This window comes from Acanthochromis polyacanthus, chromosome 3 (genome assembly GCF_021347895.1).
Source record: "Acanthochromis polyacanthus isolate Apoly-LR-REF ecotype Palm Island chromosome 3, KAUST_Apoly_ChrSc, whole genome shotgun sequence".
Classification (NCBI taxonomy): Eukaryota; Metazoa; Chordata; class Actinopteri; family Pomacentridae; genus Acanthochromis; species Acanthochromis polyacanthus.
In genome coordinates, this window is record NC_067115.1 from 28,344,857 (window position 1) to 28,358,279 (window position 13,423).

At 39.2% G+C, this 13,423-nt stretch overlaps 2 protein-coding genes across 2 annotated transcripts in view; one reads left to right on the forward strand and one right to left on the reverse strand.

The window, feature by feature from the left end:
- The window catches only part of gstcd (glutathione S-transferase, C-terminal domain containing), a 457,968-nt gene that overhangs the window by 193,061 nt on the left and 251,484 nt on the right, over positions 1-13,423 (forward strand). The gene's annotated exons all lie outside the window — the stretch shown is intronic.
- The window catches only part of tbck (TBC1 domain containing kinase), a 63,211-nt gene continuing 49,877 nt past the window's right edge, over positions 90-13,423 (reverse strand). Inside the window, exons 25-26 of the mRNA XM_051945179.1 lie at positions 8,219-8,378; positions 90-508 (exon numbers count right to left, since the gene is read on the reverse strand). Coding sequence (XP_051801139.1) covers positions 398-508; positions 8,219-8,378 — 271 coding nt within the window. The 3' untranslated portion in view covers positions 90-397. The remainder of the gene's footprint in view (positions 509-8,218; positions 8,379-13,423) is intronic.

Below are 13,423 nucleotides of genomic sequence, written 5' to 3' on the forward strand. Positions count from 1 at the left end.
AAGGGTGCTATATAAAGTTATTATTATTATCATTATACTGTGACTTTTTTAACATTGTAAATGCAAACAGAACTTATGAAATCACCAAATGCACAAATCACTGATATTTTTATTGTCTCTCACACAAACATTTGTTACATTTGAGCATTTTTTCAAAGATTCCACAGAACATAGCAGTTTTTTTAGTAAAAAAAAAAAAAAAAAAGATTTGACATAAAAAATAATAAAAAAAACTTTTCATGACAATGAAATCAGAGCATTAACAGGAGGTTTGATTAGAATACTTTCTAAAAAGTCTAAACACAATGATGACTTTCGTTCTTTAACTCTTTTTCTTCACTTCAATAAACAGTCTTTTCACTTGTCCCTTCTGCTCCAGTGAAGTTGAGGAACAGGTTCAGATCTGAGGGGAGGGGACGGTCAGGAGTCCAGTGGGCTTCAGCTTGTTGATTCCTCCATCCAGGATACAAACCCGTGGAAAATTCACCTTGACTAGATGTGCAGCAAACTGAGAGGGATTACAAAAACAAAACAAAACAAGAAAGGCAGTCAATTTCCATGAAATAAAGCATTCATGACTCAACAGTGTTGTGACGTCACTGAGTTAATCAGAACTTCTACTGCAGTATATGACAAATTATGACTTTACACAATGAAAGTTCCAGCAAACAGGAAGCACCTTAGGCAACAGCATGAAGAGTCTAGGTATTTCAGCATCAGAGTTCACACAGACAATAAAGGTAGTGTGAGGAAGTAAAGTGAAAATTAACGGAACAACTATCCATTTCACACAAACGAAAGGAAAAAACTGTCTGGACTGAACTTGAACCTGAAGGGACTAAATAATTGTGTTAGTGCTGTCTGACATTCTTTGTATCTATTATTTAGTATAATAAAAAAAAATTCATCTGGTAGTCTTGACAAAAACCGAATATTGGACAGACACATAAAACATAATAAAAAAACCTACTAATTCAGGAAGCAGTTATTTCCATAATACACTGTTAAGCTGAAGTGATGTTGCTCTCATTGTGATCTCTCTCTGAACTGCGTTGTGCAATATTTGCCCTTTAGATGGTGACACAAAATGAGGAAATCTGATTACAAAACCTCTGAGAAAGAAAGAATCTGACGGAGGAAACTGACACTGACTGATGACTGAACTTCACTTCTGCCACGCAATGTTCAGATTGAATGAATCATTTAAAAAGCAAAATTAAACTTTCCAACAAATAAGAATTCATTGATTTTGACACTTTCTGAACCTTTGTCTGGCCATTTATCGTTATTCACTATGAAGAGAGCTGTCTGAGAATTCAACATGCAGAACTATGTGATGCTACAACAATACAATGCTACTGTTTATTAGATATACACACTACCGTTTAAAGTTTGAGGTCGCTTAGAAATGTCCTTGTTTTTGAAAGAAAAGAAGTTTTTTTCAATGAAGATAACATTAAATGAATCACAAATACAGTACAATCATTTTTAATAGAATATCTCCATAGGGGTACAGAGGAACATTTCCAGCAACCATCACTCCTGTGTTCTAATGCTACATTGTGTTAGCTAATGGTGCTGAAAGGCTAAATGATGATTAGAGAACCCTTGTGCAATTATGCTAGTGTGAGTTTTTGTGGAAAACATGAAATTCATCTGGGTGACCCCAAACTTTTGAACAGTAGCGCATATTTTTCTAAATAAGCAAGCAAGTACTAATTGAAGCCTACAAAATTTACTGATGCCATCATTTTAAACATGTAAACACTTCACACTTCATGGAAGGCCTTTGAGGGAACACTGAATTCTGGCCCATTTTCTGACAACTAATATCTTCTGTTCTCTCAGTTTTTTTTTGCTGCAGAACTGTCCTAATTAAAGACATTCAGAGTTTTTCTTTTAATTGTAAACCATCGTCTAAAAAACATCAAACTAAATGCCCCCTAAGACAAAAAAACATTTTACGAAGATGGACTTGAAGCATTGTTTGATTTAGAAGCTCGTTTATTTCATGACTTATCTTTAGATTGCAGATTGTTAAATTCCTGGATTTATTTATAATACTGCAATGGGAGATCTCTGTTCCTGTGTTTTTGGCATGGTGTCGATGTTGACTGTGGCACTTTCAATTCAACCAACTATCCAATGACAATTGTACACCTGTGTTGGGTTGAAAATGTCTATGCATTCTGTCTTTGTCCCCATTGACTCTGATGAAGACACAGTAGCGTTGAAATGTGTGTTTGTACAATAAAACGCTGTGAATACATCGGTGTGCTCTGGCTCCCTTTGGTACTCTGGAGACTCGCTGTCCTCGAGCTGAGCAGCACCTGTTCAGCTGCATTTTGTTGGAAGCTGCAGACGGGAACCTCTTTCTAGGCTTGGAATTTTTGTTGAAACAGTTGCTTATCTACTGTCAGGTACATACAGATTTGGACATTGACGCAATATTCATTCCGTTTCTGTACACCACCACAATGGATTTGAAATTAAACAGTTAAGATGTGCTTTATGTACAAACTGTCACTTATTTAAAGGTATTTACACTACCGTTCAAAAGTTTGGGGTCACTTAGAAATGTCCTTTTTTTTTTGAAAGCAGTTTTTTTTCAATTAAGATAACATTAAATTAATCAGAAATTGTGCACACTGATGCACATTTAAATACAGTTTCACAACTCTCTGCATATGTTGATCAATATCATCCTTGCAGAATAGACAATACTTCAGTTCTGTCTGAGGTGCATCTCTTAGTTGGCAGCATATATTCCTACACTCCTTTCACACTACAATTGTATCTGTTGATCTGCCTGTAACATCAGCTGTCGTACACTCTGAACTTAGCTCTGAACAGAAATATGTCAACAGGAACATTTTAATCCCAACCTGATGTTTGAATGTCTGTTAACCAATCAATTTCAGTTTACAGCCAGACTCATTAAACGTGAGGACTATGAAGTAATTTAGTAAAAGGTAATAAGTGTATTTGTTTTCGAAATTGAAGTTATCACTATATTGACATGCAAGTTAATCATTTCCAGTGAGAAGCATGCTGGCTTCATTTAGAGGCTTCACACACATCTTTGACCCGGCAGCACAGAGCATCTATTAAATCACCACAGGTTCAAAGTGAACACCCCAAATGTGAAATATGGCCACAACTTCACCATCCGTTCCTGAATTATAGTGCTGCATAATGGGCAAAAATAATGGTGTTTTTGCTCAACATTATTACGTCAATGCGCACAGTTGACCTTTCAAATACACAATGTCATTACTTCATCTTTTTTTTTTTTGAGTAAAATTTTACAAAATTACCATACAAACTCTCGAGTTCTGGCTAAAAATGCTTTGTGAGGGAACAACGACCTTTACTTTTTGACCATTAAAATCTAATCAGTCATCAAAGTTTGTGCCAAATATTAAGAAATTCAACTTGAAGAGATATCACATTCACTAGAATGGGACAGGCAAACTGAAAACATAATGCCTCCAGACACAGCATAATAGAGGTTAAAAGAAGTGAAAGCCAGCAGCTTCCCACAATGATGTGCAACAACTGATGCAGAAAAACACTCTGTGAATTCATGTATTGTGCAACTGAATGATTTGGTCATTCGTGTCCCCATAACAAACTAACAAAACAAGACCTATTTTGCCTGTTTGTGTTGTTGGTCACACATTCAGAGCCGTTTGACTTTTAGAATGTACAAATATCAGTTTACATCGTCTGTAAGGCTCCTATAAGAAATGAGCCTGCAGAATCAGGCTCACTTCTGAATGCTAGTGGGGTTTAAATGTTAAAGGGTTACAGTAAAGCCTGACTGCACAGTGAGTGGACTCATGGCTCCAAAGTTAATGATAATGGTGCTGCACAGAGATGTGACTGACATTTAAGCACAATTGAGTCCCTTTATCGACATTTAATTTCGTGACCTGCACCACTGGAAGGTCTTCTGGATTGCTGAAGTGTGAGGTTTCTCACACAGTACATGCACAAGTAAGCTCCCTGCAAAACACCACATTGTAAAACCACCCAATTAGAAAATCTAATCGAGCTCACCATATGGATGATGAATAATCATCCTAACTTTTGCAAGTGATGATGAAAATGAAGATCAATTATCATGCTGGATCATTATCACACAATGATAATAATGAAAAATCTGCTCCGTTTTACTAGACGTGCACCACCCGTCAAAAGTTTGGACACACCTCCTCATTTAATGGTTTATCTTTATTTTCACGACTGTTTACATTGTAGATTCTCACTGAAGGCATCGAAACTATGAATGAACACACATGGAATTATGTAATAAAAAGTGTGAATTCAGTCAAAACATGTTTTCTATTTTAGATTCTTCAAAGCAGCCACCCTTTGCTTTGATTACTGCTTTACACACTCTTGGCATTCTCTCCATGAGCTTCATGAGAACCTGAAATGGTTTTCAGTTCACAGGTGTTCACCGTCAGGGTTCATTTGTGGAATTTCTTGCTTTCTTAATGGGGTTGGGACCATCACTTGTGCTGTGCAGAAATCAGGTTGGTACACAACCAATCAGCTAAGTAAAGAGAAACCACAGTCCATCATTACTTTAAGAACTGAAGGTCTGTCAGTCTGGAAAATTGCAAAGGACAAAATATAAAACATATTTTGACTTATTTCACACATAATTACTCCGCCAAGGAGGTGGCGCCTCGGCGGAGTTATCGTTGCATAACTCCGCCAGGTTTGTCTGTCTGTCTGTTCGCAACATTACTCAGAAAGGGATTATTGGATTTGGATGAAATTTTCAAGGAAGGTCAGAAATGAAACAAGGACCAAGGGATTAGATTTTAACAGTGATGCGGCTTGTAGTTTGGATCTACAGATTTGCTAAAGATTTCTGTATCATTGCAAGATAGCAGCACGGCGTCACTGTAACCATGACAACAAGCAAACACGACATCAGCTGCCTGCTGATGATCACATGATTATGAACCTACTAACATCGGCTGTTGTGGACTTATCAGACTTCTCTGTCCAAAATGATACAAGGAACAATTGACTAAATATGTGGGGGTGTTTTGGAGTCCCATCAATTCCCGCTGCCAGCTACATATTGAGTTCATGCGATTCGGCATTCATACTTAACGTACACATGCATAACACCTGCCTGTGCTCAGCGCAATGTCATTTTGTTTATGGGTACATCTATATTAAATGGACACATTCCATGGTGCTGTGATTTCATCCATCAGAAATGATACAGCGACTGAGCAGCTTTGATGGAGTACTGCGGTCTCTGAGTGCTGTCTTGTTTCATCTGTTCATTCATAGTTTTGACGCCTTCAGTGAGAATCTACTGTACAATATAAATATTCATGAAAATGCAGAAAAAAACATTAAATGAGAAGGCGTGTCCAAACTTTTGACTGGTAGTGTGTGTAGGACAACGCATGGTCGGTGGGACATTTAAATATGTTGAACATGAAAAACAGGTAATCTCAGGAATAAGGACGTTAAGATAAAAAAAATCTGCTTAATTTAGCTTAAAGCGCACAAGGATTATTGCGCAAAACATCAGAAGCACAATACCAAATCTGCAGTGAAGTAAAGCAATGACTATATGTAGATAAACTAAACTATTACCAGTTTACAAATGGTTTTATTTACACTGCGGTCTCTCTACAGATGAATTCTATCCCATCAACAGTCATATTTTCGAGTTCTTGCATACAAGATAGACACAGTTGCTCCAAAAAAATAAATAAAAGCAAGATTGTCTCTAGAATTGAGGAAAATTGCTTATTTTCTGCTTTCACTTCCCAATATATGGAAGGAGGACATCTTTTCTAAATTGGGATGTTGCCTGAAGTCATATCCCTGCTGAGTTTTTAAATTCCAGTTTAGTTAATTTATTCCAAAAAAAGAACAAAAGGAGAATTCATAATGATCAATATAGCTCAGTTACGCTTAAGTGAGCAAAGTTATTTCTGTTCGCTGAAATGTCAATGACAGTGATTTATGTAAATTGCAGTTCCAGTGTCAGATAATGTCCTAATGTCTTTTAGAAATATGGCAAAATCCCAAGAGTCCTTTTTTTTCTTTTTCTACATTATACTATCAAACTAATACAACTGAAAATTAAAGTACAGGAATAGCTCAAACCTAACACAGATGCTGTTTCCAGAGCCAAGTATTGCAGACAGTATTTCTAGTATTTCAAATATTTAAATTTTTGTCCAGGCTGCTGTCAATTTGGCAAGACAGGGGTCCTAACATGGAGAATTATTGTCTCAGCAAAAGTGTCTCCAAACAAACTATTAGCTCTGTGACAGTTTTTAGGCCCAGCAGTGCCTTAAATTAAATGCTAATATCCCCATGCTAACATGCTGATGTTTACCAGGTTTGGCCTAATGCTCAGTGTGTTTACCATGTACAGATTAACATCTCAGCATGCTGCTAATTTGCACTTAACCCAAAGTGCAGCTGAGACTGATGGGAATGCCATTAGTTCTGAAGGCATTTTGTCAGAAATCAGAGTCTTAAAAGCCTGATGTGTTGAGAGCATCCTTACAGCTAAAATGTATCCTGAGGGGAACATAAATGTGAGATCATCCATCTCATGGATACATCACCTGGAAACCATGATTGTCTTTATAACATTTTGTGAGACTCCATCTAGTAGTTAAATAAATTGCAAATATTTCACAGAACAGGGGGCGACCTGGTATCCACATGAGGTCCCTGAGTTGGCTTCCACTACGACACGCTCTCTTCAACAGTGAATAATCTTCATAGTGTGACGCTTTTGCTAGCAATGTCACATTTTGATGTCTAAAAAATTTTGTTGAAGAAAATAATTTCTAAAAATTAAACACTGCACACCTATGCGGAAAAAAACTAGTTATTCGCTTATTTTTAAGGCAGACAGCAGAACTGTGAGAGTTGTGATAGTTGGTGCTGGTGAGTGTTTTCACTTGAAAAGCCTGGGTGGGGTTCAAGATGATTCCAAACAATAATTTTCTCAAAAATGGCAGCTGGAAAACTTATTTCAAGCAACAGTATGAGCTCATTATGCAAGTTATGTATGACACTGAGGAGATAATGATTGGGGGGGAATCATCAGAGACAATGTGACCCCAAAAATCTGATGTTGTCCTTCACCCAAGACACTAAGGAGATGTCACATTTTGTTAGAAATCTCTGAAAACAGGAATACAGAGCAAACCTCCTTTCGTTTCAAAATGGATTCTACAGTTAAAAAACATTCATATGATGTTGTCTGTTTGGATTTCTTTGTGTGCTGAATAGCAGGAGCAGGTGTTTTTACTTGTCATAAAAAGGATGGGAACAGGTGAAGCTAATTTCATTAATCATAGCCCAGTCACATCAAATGACTCAGTCAGACACGACAGTGAACACACATGCACAATACCAGAACCCTGGAGTTATATTATCTAAGTGGAACGCAGCCATTGTTAATGCTATCAGTTACACCCTGTGCTTTTCATACCATGAAAAGCTAAAATTTCTGCTTCGAAAAGGGTCTGTTTAGTCGTTACACTGTACATCTGTTTGTTGCTTAAATGTTTTTCAGACAGTTTTGTCGGAGGGCAGCTGATGTGACGGGCTCAATAAGTTCTTGCTGACGGAGACATGAAGGTCTCTGTGACTAGTTTCATGACAATACATCTGAAAGTTGTTGAGACATTTCATTTAAAAAAAAAATAAAATAAACAAGTGTTTGACACTAACGTGTCTATGTCCCCCACCGCAGACATGGATTTGAAAGTCAAAGTCAACAAACGCTCGGTGTGACCTTGAAAATTATGCGAAGATCACCCAAATTGACTGGTGTCGGGGGATCATCCTAATACATGTTGACATCAAGTTTGACGAAGATCCGACAATTCCTTCATGAGATATCGCGCAGACAAGGATGCGGGACGTACGGACGGAGGGAGGCGAATACTAGGTCCCCCTCTTCGCGCGTTCGCACGGCAGGGGACAAAAATCCACTTCATCTAGAGAGCACTAAGACCAGCAGGTTTCATCTTCTGGGAACCATGAATCTGATTAAAATCCAGTAGACAATGTGACAGTTGTTGATACGATAGATTCTGAACCAAAGGTTGGACCGAGCAACAGAACAACATTAGCATCCATATGAGGCCAGGGCAGAAATGAAACAGTAATAGTGCATGGATGTGTGTTTGTGTGTCTGGTTTCTCACCATAGCGGCACTCTTCATGGCATGGCTGATGACCACGATGACGCGTCCTCTGTAGTTCTGGAGGACTCCTGTTGCGGGACACTGCAGCAGCTCACCGTCACAGCTGAATGCTGTGTTGAAGGGAATGTTGATGCTGCCAGAAATATGGCCTCTGCCGAAGCTGGAGGCAGCGAGGTTAAGGAGTACAGCTTTGAACAGGTCAACGAGGCCAAAGAATACAAGAATACACAGTATGAAATCAGCACAGTGATACCCTACTTAGAGTGTTTGTTCTACTTCTTTTGAGACTGACTTTCAGTATAAATTATGCACTTCCTAATTAAAAAAGGTCGCCACCTGAATTTAACTAAGCAAATAGGTAAGAGCATTCTACTGGGTAATTACTGCAGTGATGGATATGTTTCAGCTGCAACAACTTATTTAACCCTAGCTGATGCAGTGAGGAGCTTCTCATTTCTTAAACCAGACATATCCTGTAATTGTAAATGGATGTTAATCTGTTTTAGAAGAGTCAAATAACTTGCCTGAATCAAGCAAAGAAAACAACTAAGGAGCTTTCTGAAACTAAAACTACTAAAATCAGGTTAAGAAAGTAAGAGCATTTCCACACACATAATGTGAAGGAACTCAAAAGAATTGGGAACCTTCCAACGCATCATGAAAACCTAAAGGATAGCGGTAAACCATCATTTTTTGAGGAAGAAATGTGGTCGGAACAAACTTATAGATGATCATGATCGGAGATCCTTTAAACGTTTGGTAAAATCCTATCATAAGGAATCAACAACTCTGGGCTATGTTTAATAGTGAAAACAGGAGCATTTCCACATGTGCAATGTGAAGGGAATTCAAAGGATTGGGACTAAACAACTGTGTAGTTCTGAGAAAACCGCTGATCAGTGAGGCTAATCAGAAAAAAAGGCTTCAGTTTGCTAGGTAGTACAGTATAAAGATTGGACTCTGGAGCAATGAAATGAGGTCATGTGGTCTGATGAGTCCAGATTTACCCTGTTCCAAAGTGATGGGGGCATCAGGGTAAGAAGAGAGGTGGATAAAATGATACACTCATCATATCTAATGTCTTCAAGCCTGTGGTTCAGGGAGCATTTTCACACATGGATTGGCCTCTACAGAGTCCAGACCTCAGCCCCATTGAGAAACTTTGGGATGTGCTGGAGAAGACTTACTATCATCAAAATAAGATCTTGGTAGAAAATTAATACATCTCTGGACAGAAATAAGTGCTGTGACACTGCAGAAGCTTATCAAAGTGATGCCACTGTGAATGTGTGCCATTCTCAAAACTAAAGTCCAATGAAATATTAGAGTGTGCAACTTTAGTTTTGGACAGGCAGTGTATAAAACACAAACTTCAACACAGCAATGTGTAAAACAAGGAAGAACAAAGGGATGCAGAGCAGATGGGAAAATAAGAGATGTAGGAAATATAATAAGGGTGTCAGCAGTGGAAGAGAAATAGACAGAAAAAGGGGGGAAGAAAATGAAAAGAGAAGAAAAAAATAGTAACCGCATCTTAGTGAGTCTATTGGCAAGGAAACAGTGAAACAACTGCGTAGTGGTATATAATAGAATCATAATTCCTTGGAAAAGGAGAACACAGAGATATTGACATTATTGCTACAATTATTATGTTCACCAAGCCATACTAGCTGCCACAGAAACAGAGAGAATGAATTTCATAGTACACTCTATAGTCCATTAGCTGAAAAATCCCTTTGTGGTACATTTAGTCTTGGAATTACACGGCGCATACATTTCCAGAGGAGAACAATGACAAGGTACTTCAATAGCTTAATCTAGATTGCTCAGATTTACTCCTCACAGGCCTTAATTTAAGCCACTTTGTGTGACCGCAGACACCCATAACAAAGCTTTGCCTAAGATTGCAATAAAGGTGAACAAGGGGTTGCCAAATCCTCTGGTCCACGTGGCTTGGCCTAAAGAACATCTGTCTATTAGGAGGCCACAGAGTGGGAATTTGGCTGGAGGAACTGCCATTTCAAAATTCTTGTCCACTAATCCTTATTGATTAATGGCTTTTTAACCCCTTAGATAATCACTATTCCACTGATGAACTGAAGGTTTGAGGCTCACTCCTTTAAGTCCATCCATCCATTATCTATACACCGCTTAATCCTCATTAGGGTTGTGGGAGGGCTGGAGTCTATCCCAGCTGACTTAGGGTGCAGGTAGGGGACACCCTGGACAGGTCACCAGTCTGTCACAGGGCTACACATACAAACAAACAATCACACTACAGACAGTTTAGAGTTGCCAATGAACCTCAGCATGTTTTTTGGACTGTGGGAGGAAGCTGGAGAACCTGGAGAAAACCCACACATGTACAGGGAGAACATGCAAATTCCATGCAGAAAGATCCCGGGAAGACCGGGATGCAAACCAATGATCTTCTAGCTGCAAGGCGAAAGTGCAAAACACCAATCCACTGTGCAGTCTTACTCTCTTTTAGTGCTTTTATTTATATATTCACAGCTTTCTGGGGTATTATACTACATCCAGCAAAAGCAAAATTAATGTCTTAATGTAATACTGCAATTTTATGCAGAACGATGACAAAGATAAAGAGGCTATTGATTGTGACAAGCAGTAGGAATCTTCCTTTTTCTAAAGAATCTAAAGCAAACAGAGGGAATTTTACTGTATCACTGAGAGTCTGTAGACTCATCAAGGCCATGCATATCGCTGCTGTGTATCCAAAAAACATGCATCTATAAAACATGCTCCATGAAAAGGATGACCTTGTTTGGAGCTTTTTGAGAATTCCAGCTAAGCCAGGGGGGTCTAAAATTGTTTAAAAACATAAAACTAAATTCATTTGTCCTAAATATTCAAAATTGTTACTACAAATTATCTTATTTAGACTTTAAACATTCACACACACTGCACGCCCAGTGGTTGCAAATAGACTTCCCATAGAAAAAGGCTCAGGTGCTGCAACATTTAGCCTAACAAAGAGCTCAGCTGTGAACAGCTCGTTTAAATAAAAGAATGCCGGCCACATTTTACAGTAAACTGCATCTGCCATAACTAAAATTACCACAAAGAACAGAATTCTCTTATTAAAAAAACAACAACACACACACACAAAATGAAATCTAACACATAAAAGAAGAAATAAAAGGCCAGAAGAATGCACTTTGCTCGGGTTCCCAGGCTAATCTCTGCTGCTTTTTGTCCTCATCTCTCAGACTGCAGGATTTGGTGGGGCAGCCTGTGTGGATATGAAGAGCCTAGCTGAATGTTGCAGAATCTGGCAGCACATAACTGGAATAGATCGTCCCTCTTGAATTTGCCCCTATTTGCCTCTGATGGAAACCAAGCTGTTTTGGTCTCTGTGCCCGGAGTTCAGTTTCAAAACTCTGCAAAGAAGTGGCACCGGGTCAAGAGGTAAGCAAGAGATCAGAGGCGCTGTGGGATGAAGAGAAAGACTTCTTGCATGTATGTAGCTGTGTACACATTTTGTTGCCGTGCGTGTCGCGACCTCTCAGTCTTTTTCACGGGTGAATGGAAAGAAAACTGCATCAGCAATGGTGCAAGTATAGATATGACATAAAAACAAGCCACACAAATTCAAAGCAGCATGGACTGCAGCTTTCACAGGGACCTCGAATGTACTCAAGGACTTTGCCCTCAGGAGAACCAGGGCACCTGTGAAACTGAATAGAGACACATGCATCAAAGAGGAGAAATCTGTATGTCAGTCAGGTAAGGTGTAGAAGATCACAGCTCTGTTCACAGTGTTGGAATCAGTGTCTGCATGAGCCAGCTTTCAACCGGTGTCCAACTAGACGGCTCTTTATAAAGTGTTGGGGAAAAAAAAGAAAGAAAAAGTAAAGGTATTATGCTTAACAGCTGAGAGGCCAATCATTTTCCTCTGGAGATTGTGGAGCCTGAGTGTCACACAGTCAGACCATTGTGCAGAACAGAATGTGTGAGATGTCTGGTTGCACCTCATTATCATTCCGCTATAGGGGATAAAAACCACTCTGCCTTACGTGCATTTCTTTAAAAAGAAACTGACAATCACATTGGGAGCTAAGCCAGGCATAGAGCTGACGGTGTCCCCTTAAAAACAGTGATAGAGGAATTGTTTTGCTGGAAAGTCAGTGCTGTCATTAAAAGTGGCGGCCTTACTGCACGATCCAGTTCCTCTACAGAATGTGGCATTTCAGGTCGCTGCTCAGAGGTTGCTGCTGTTTTGTTTGCTTGAAACTAGTAACATGTAGATTGTGGGAGCTGTGTAAAACATGCAGCCAATGATAGAGCATGCAGACTACTGGAGACCAAATTAGAACAAAAAGGGCAATTAATATTAGACGTTTGATCACAAGGTAGAAAATGTTTTAAAAAGGCGGCTTGTTTGAGGGCTGCACAGTGGCCCGATGGATAGCACTCTCGCCTTGCAGCTAGAAGATCCCTGGTTTGGGTACCCGCCTTCCTCAGATCTTTCTGCATGGAGTTTCATGTTCTCCCTGTGCATGAGTGGGTTTTCTCTGGGTTCTCTGGCTTCCTCCCACAGTCCAAAAACATGCTGAGGTTAATTGTTGACTCTAAATTGTCCGTAGGTGTGAATGTGAGTGTTTGTCTCTATATGTAGTCCTGTGATAGACTGGTGACCTGTCCAGGGTGTCCCCTTTCTTCACCCTAAGTCAGCTGGGATAGACTCCAGCACCCCCATGACCCTAATGAGGATTAGGCAGTGCATAGATAATGGATGGATGGGAATGTTTGGTTCCTGTATCACAGTTTCTTCAAAATGTTCAACCTTAATCTGCTGCTACCTGAACATAATGCGATTCAATTTTTCATGTGTAGTTTTATAACTCCGCCAAGGAATGCAGCTGAGTTATGTGACGATCGGTGTTGGTTTGTCTGTCTGTCTGTCTGGTAGCAACATTACTCAAAAACAGAGTCAGATTTGGATGAAATTTTCAGGGAAGGTCGAAAGTGACACAAGGACCAACTCAGTATATTTTGACAGTGATGCGGCTTATAGTCTGGATCCACGGATTTGATGAAGATTTCTGTATCATTGCGAGATAGCAGCACTGTAACTATGACAACAAGTGAACACTACATCAGCTGCCTGCTGACGATCACATGATTGTGATCCTAATACAAATCCACAAATGCGGACCACAGATTTCATTAGTCAGAAATCAT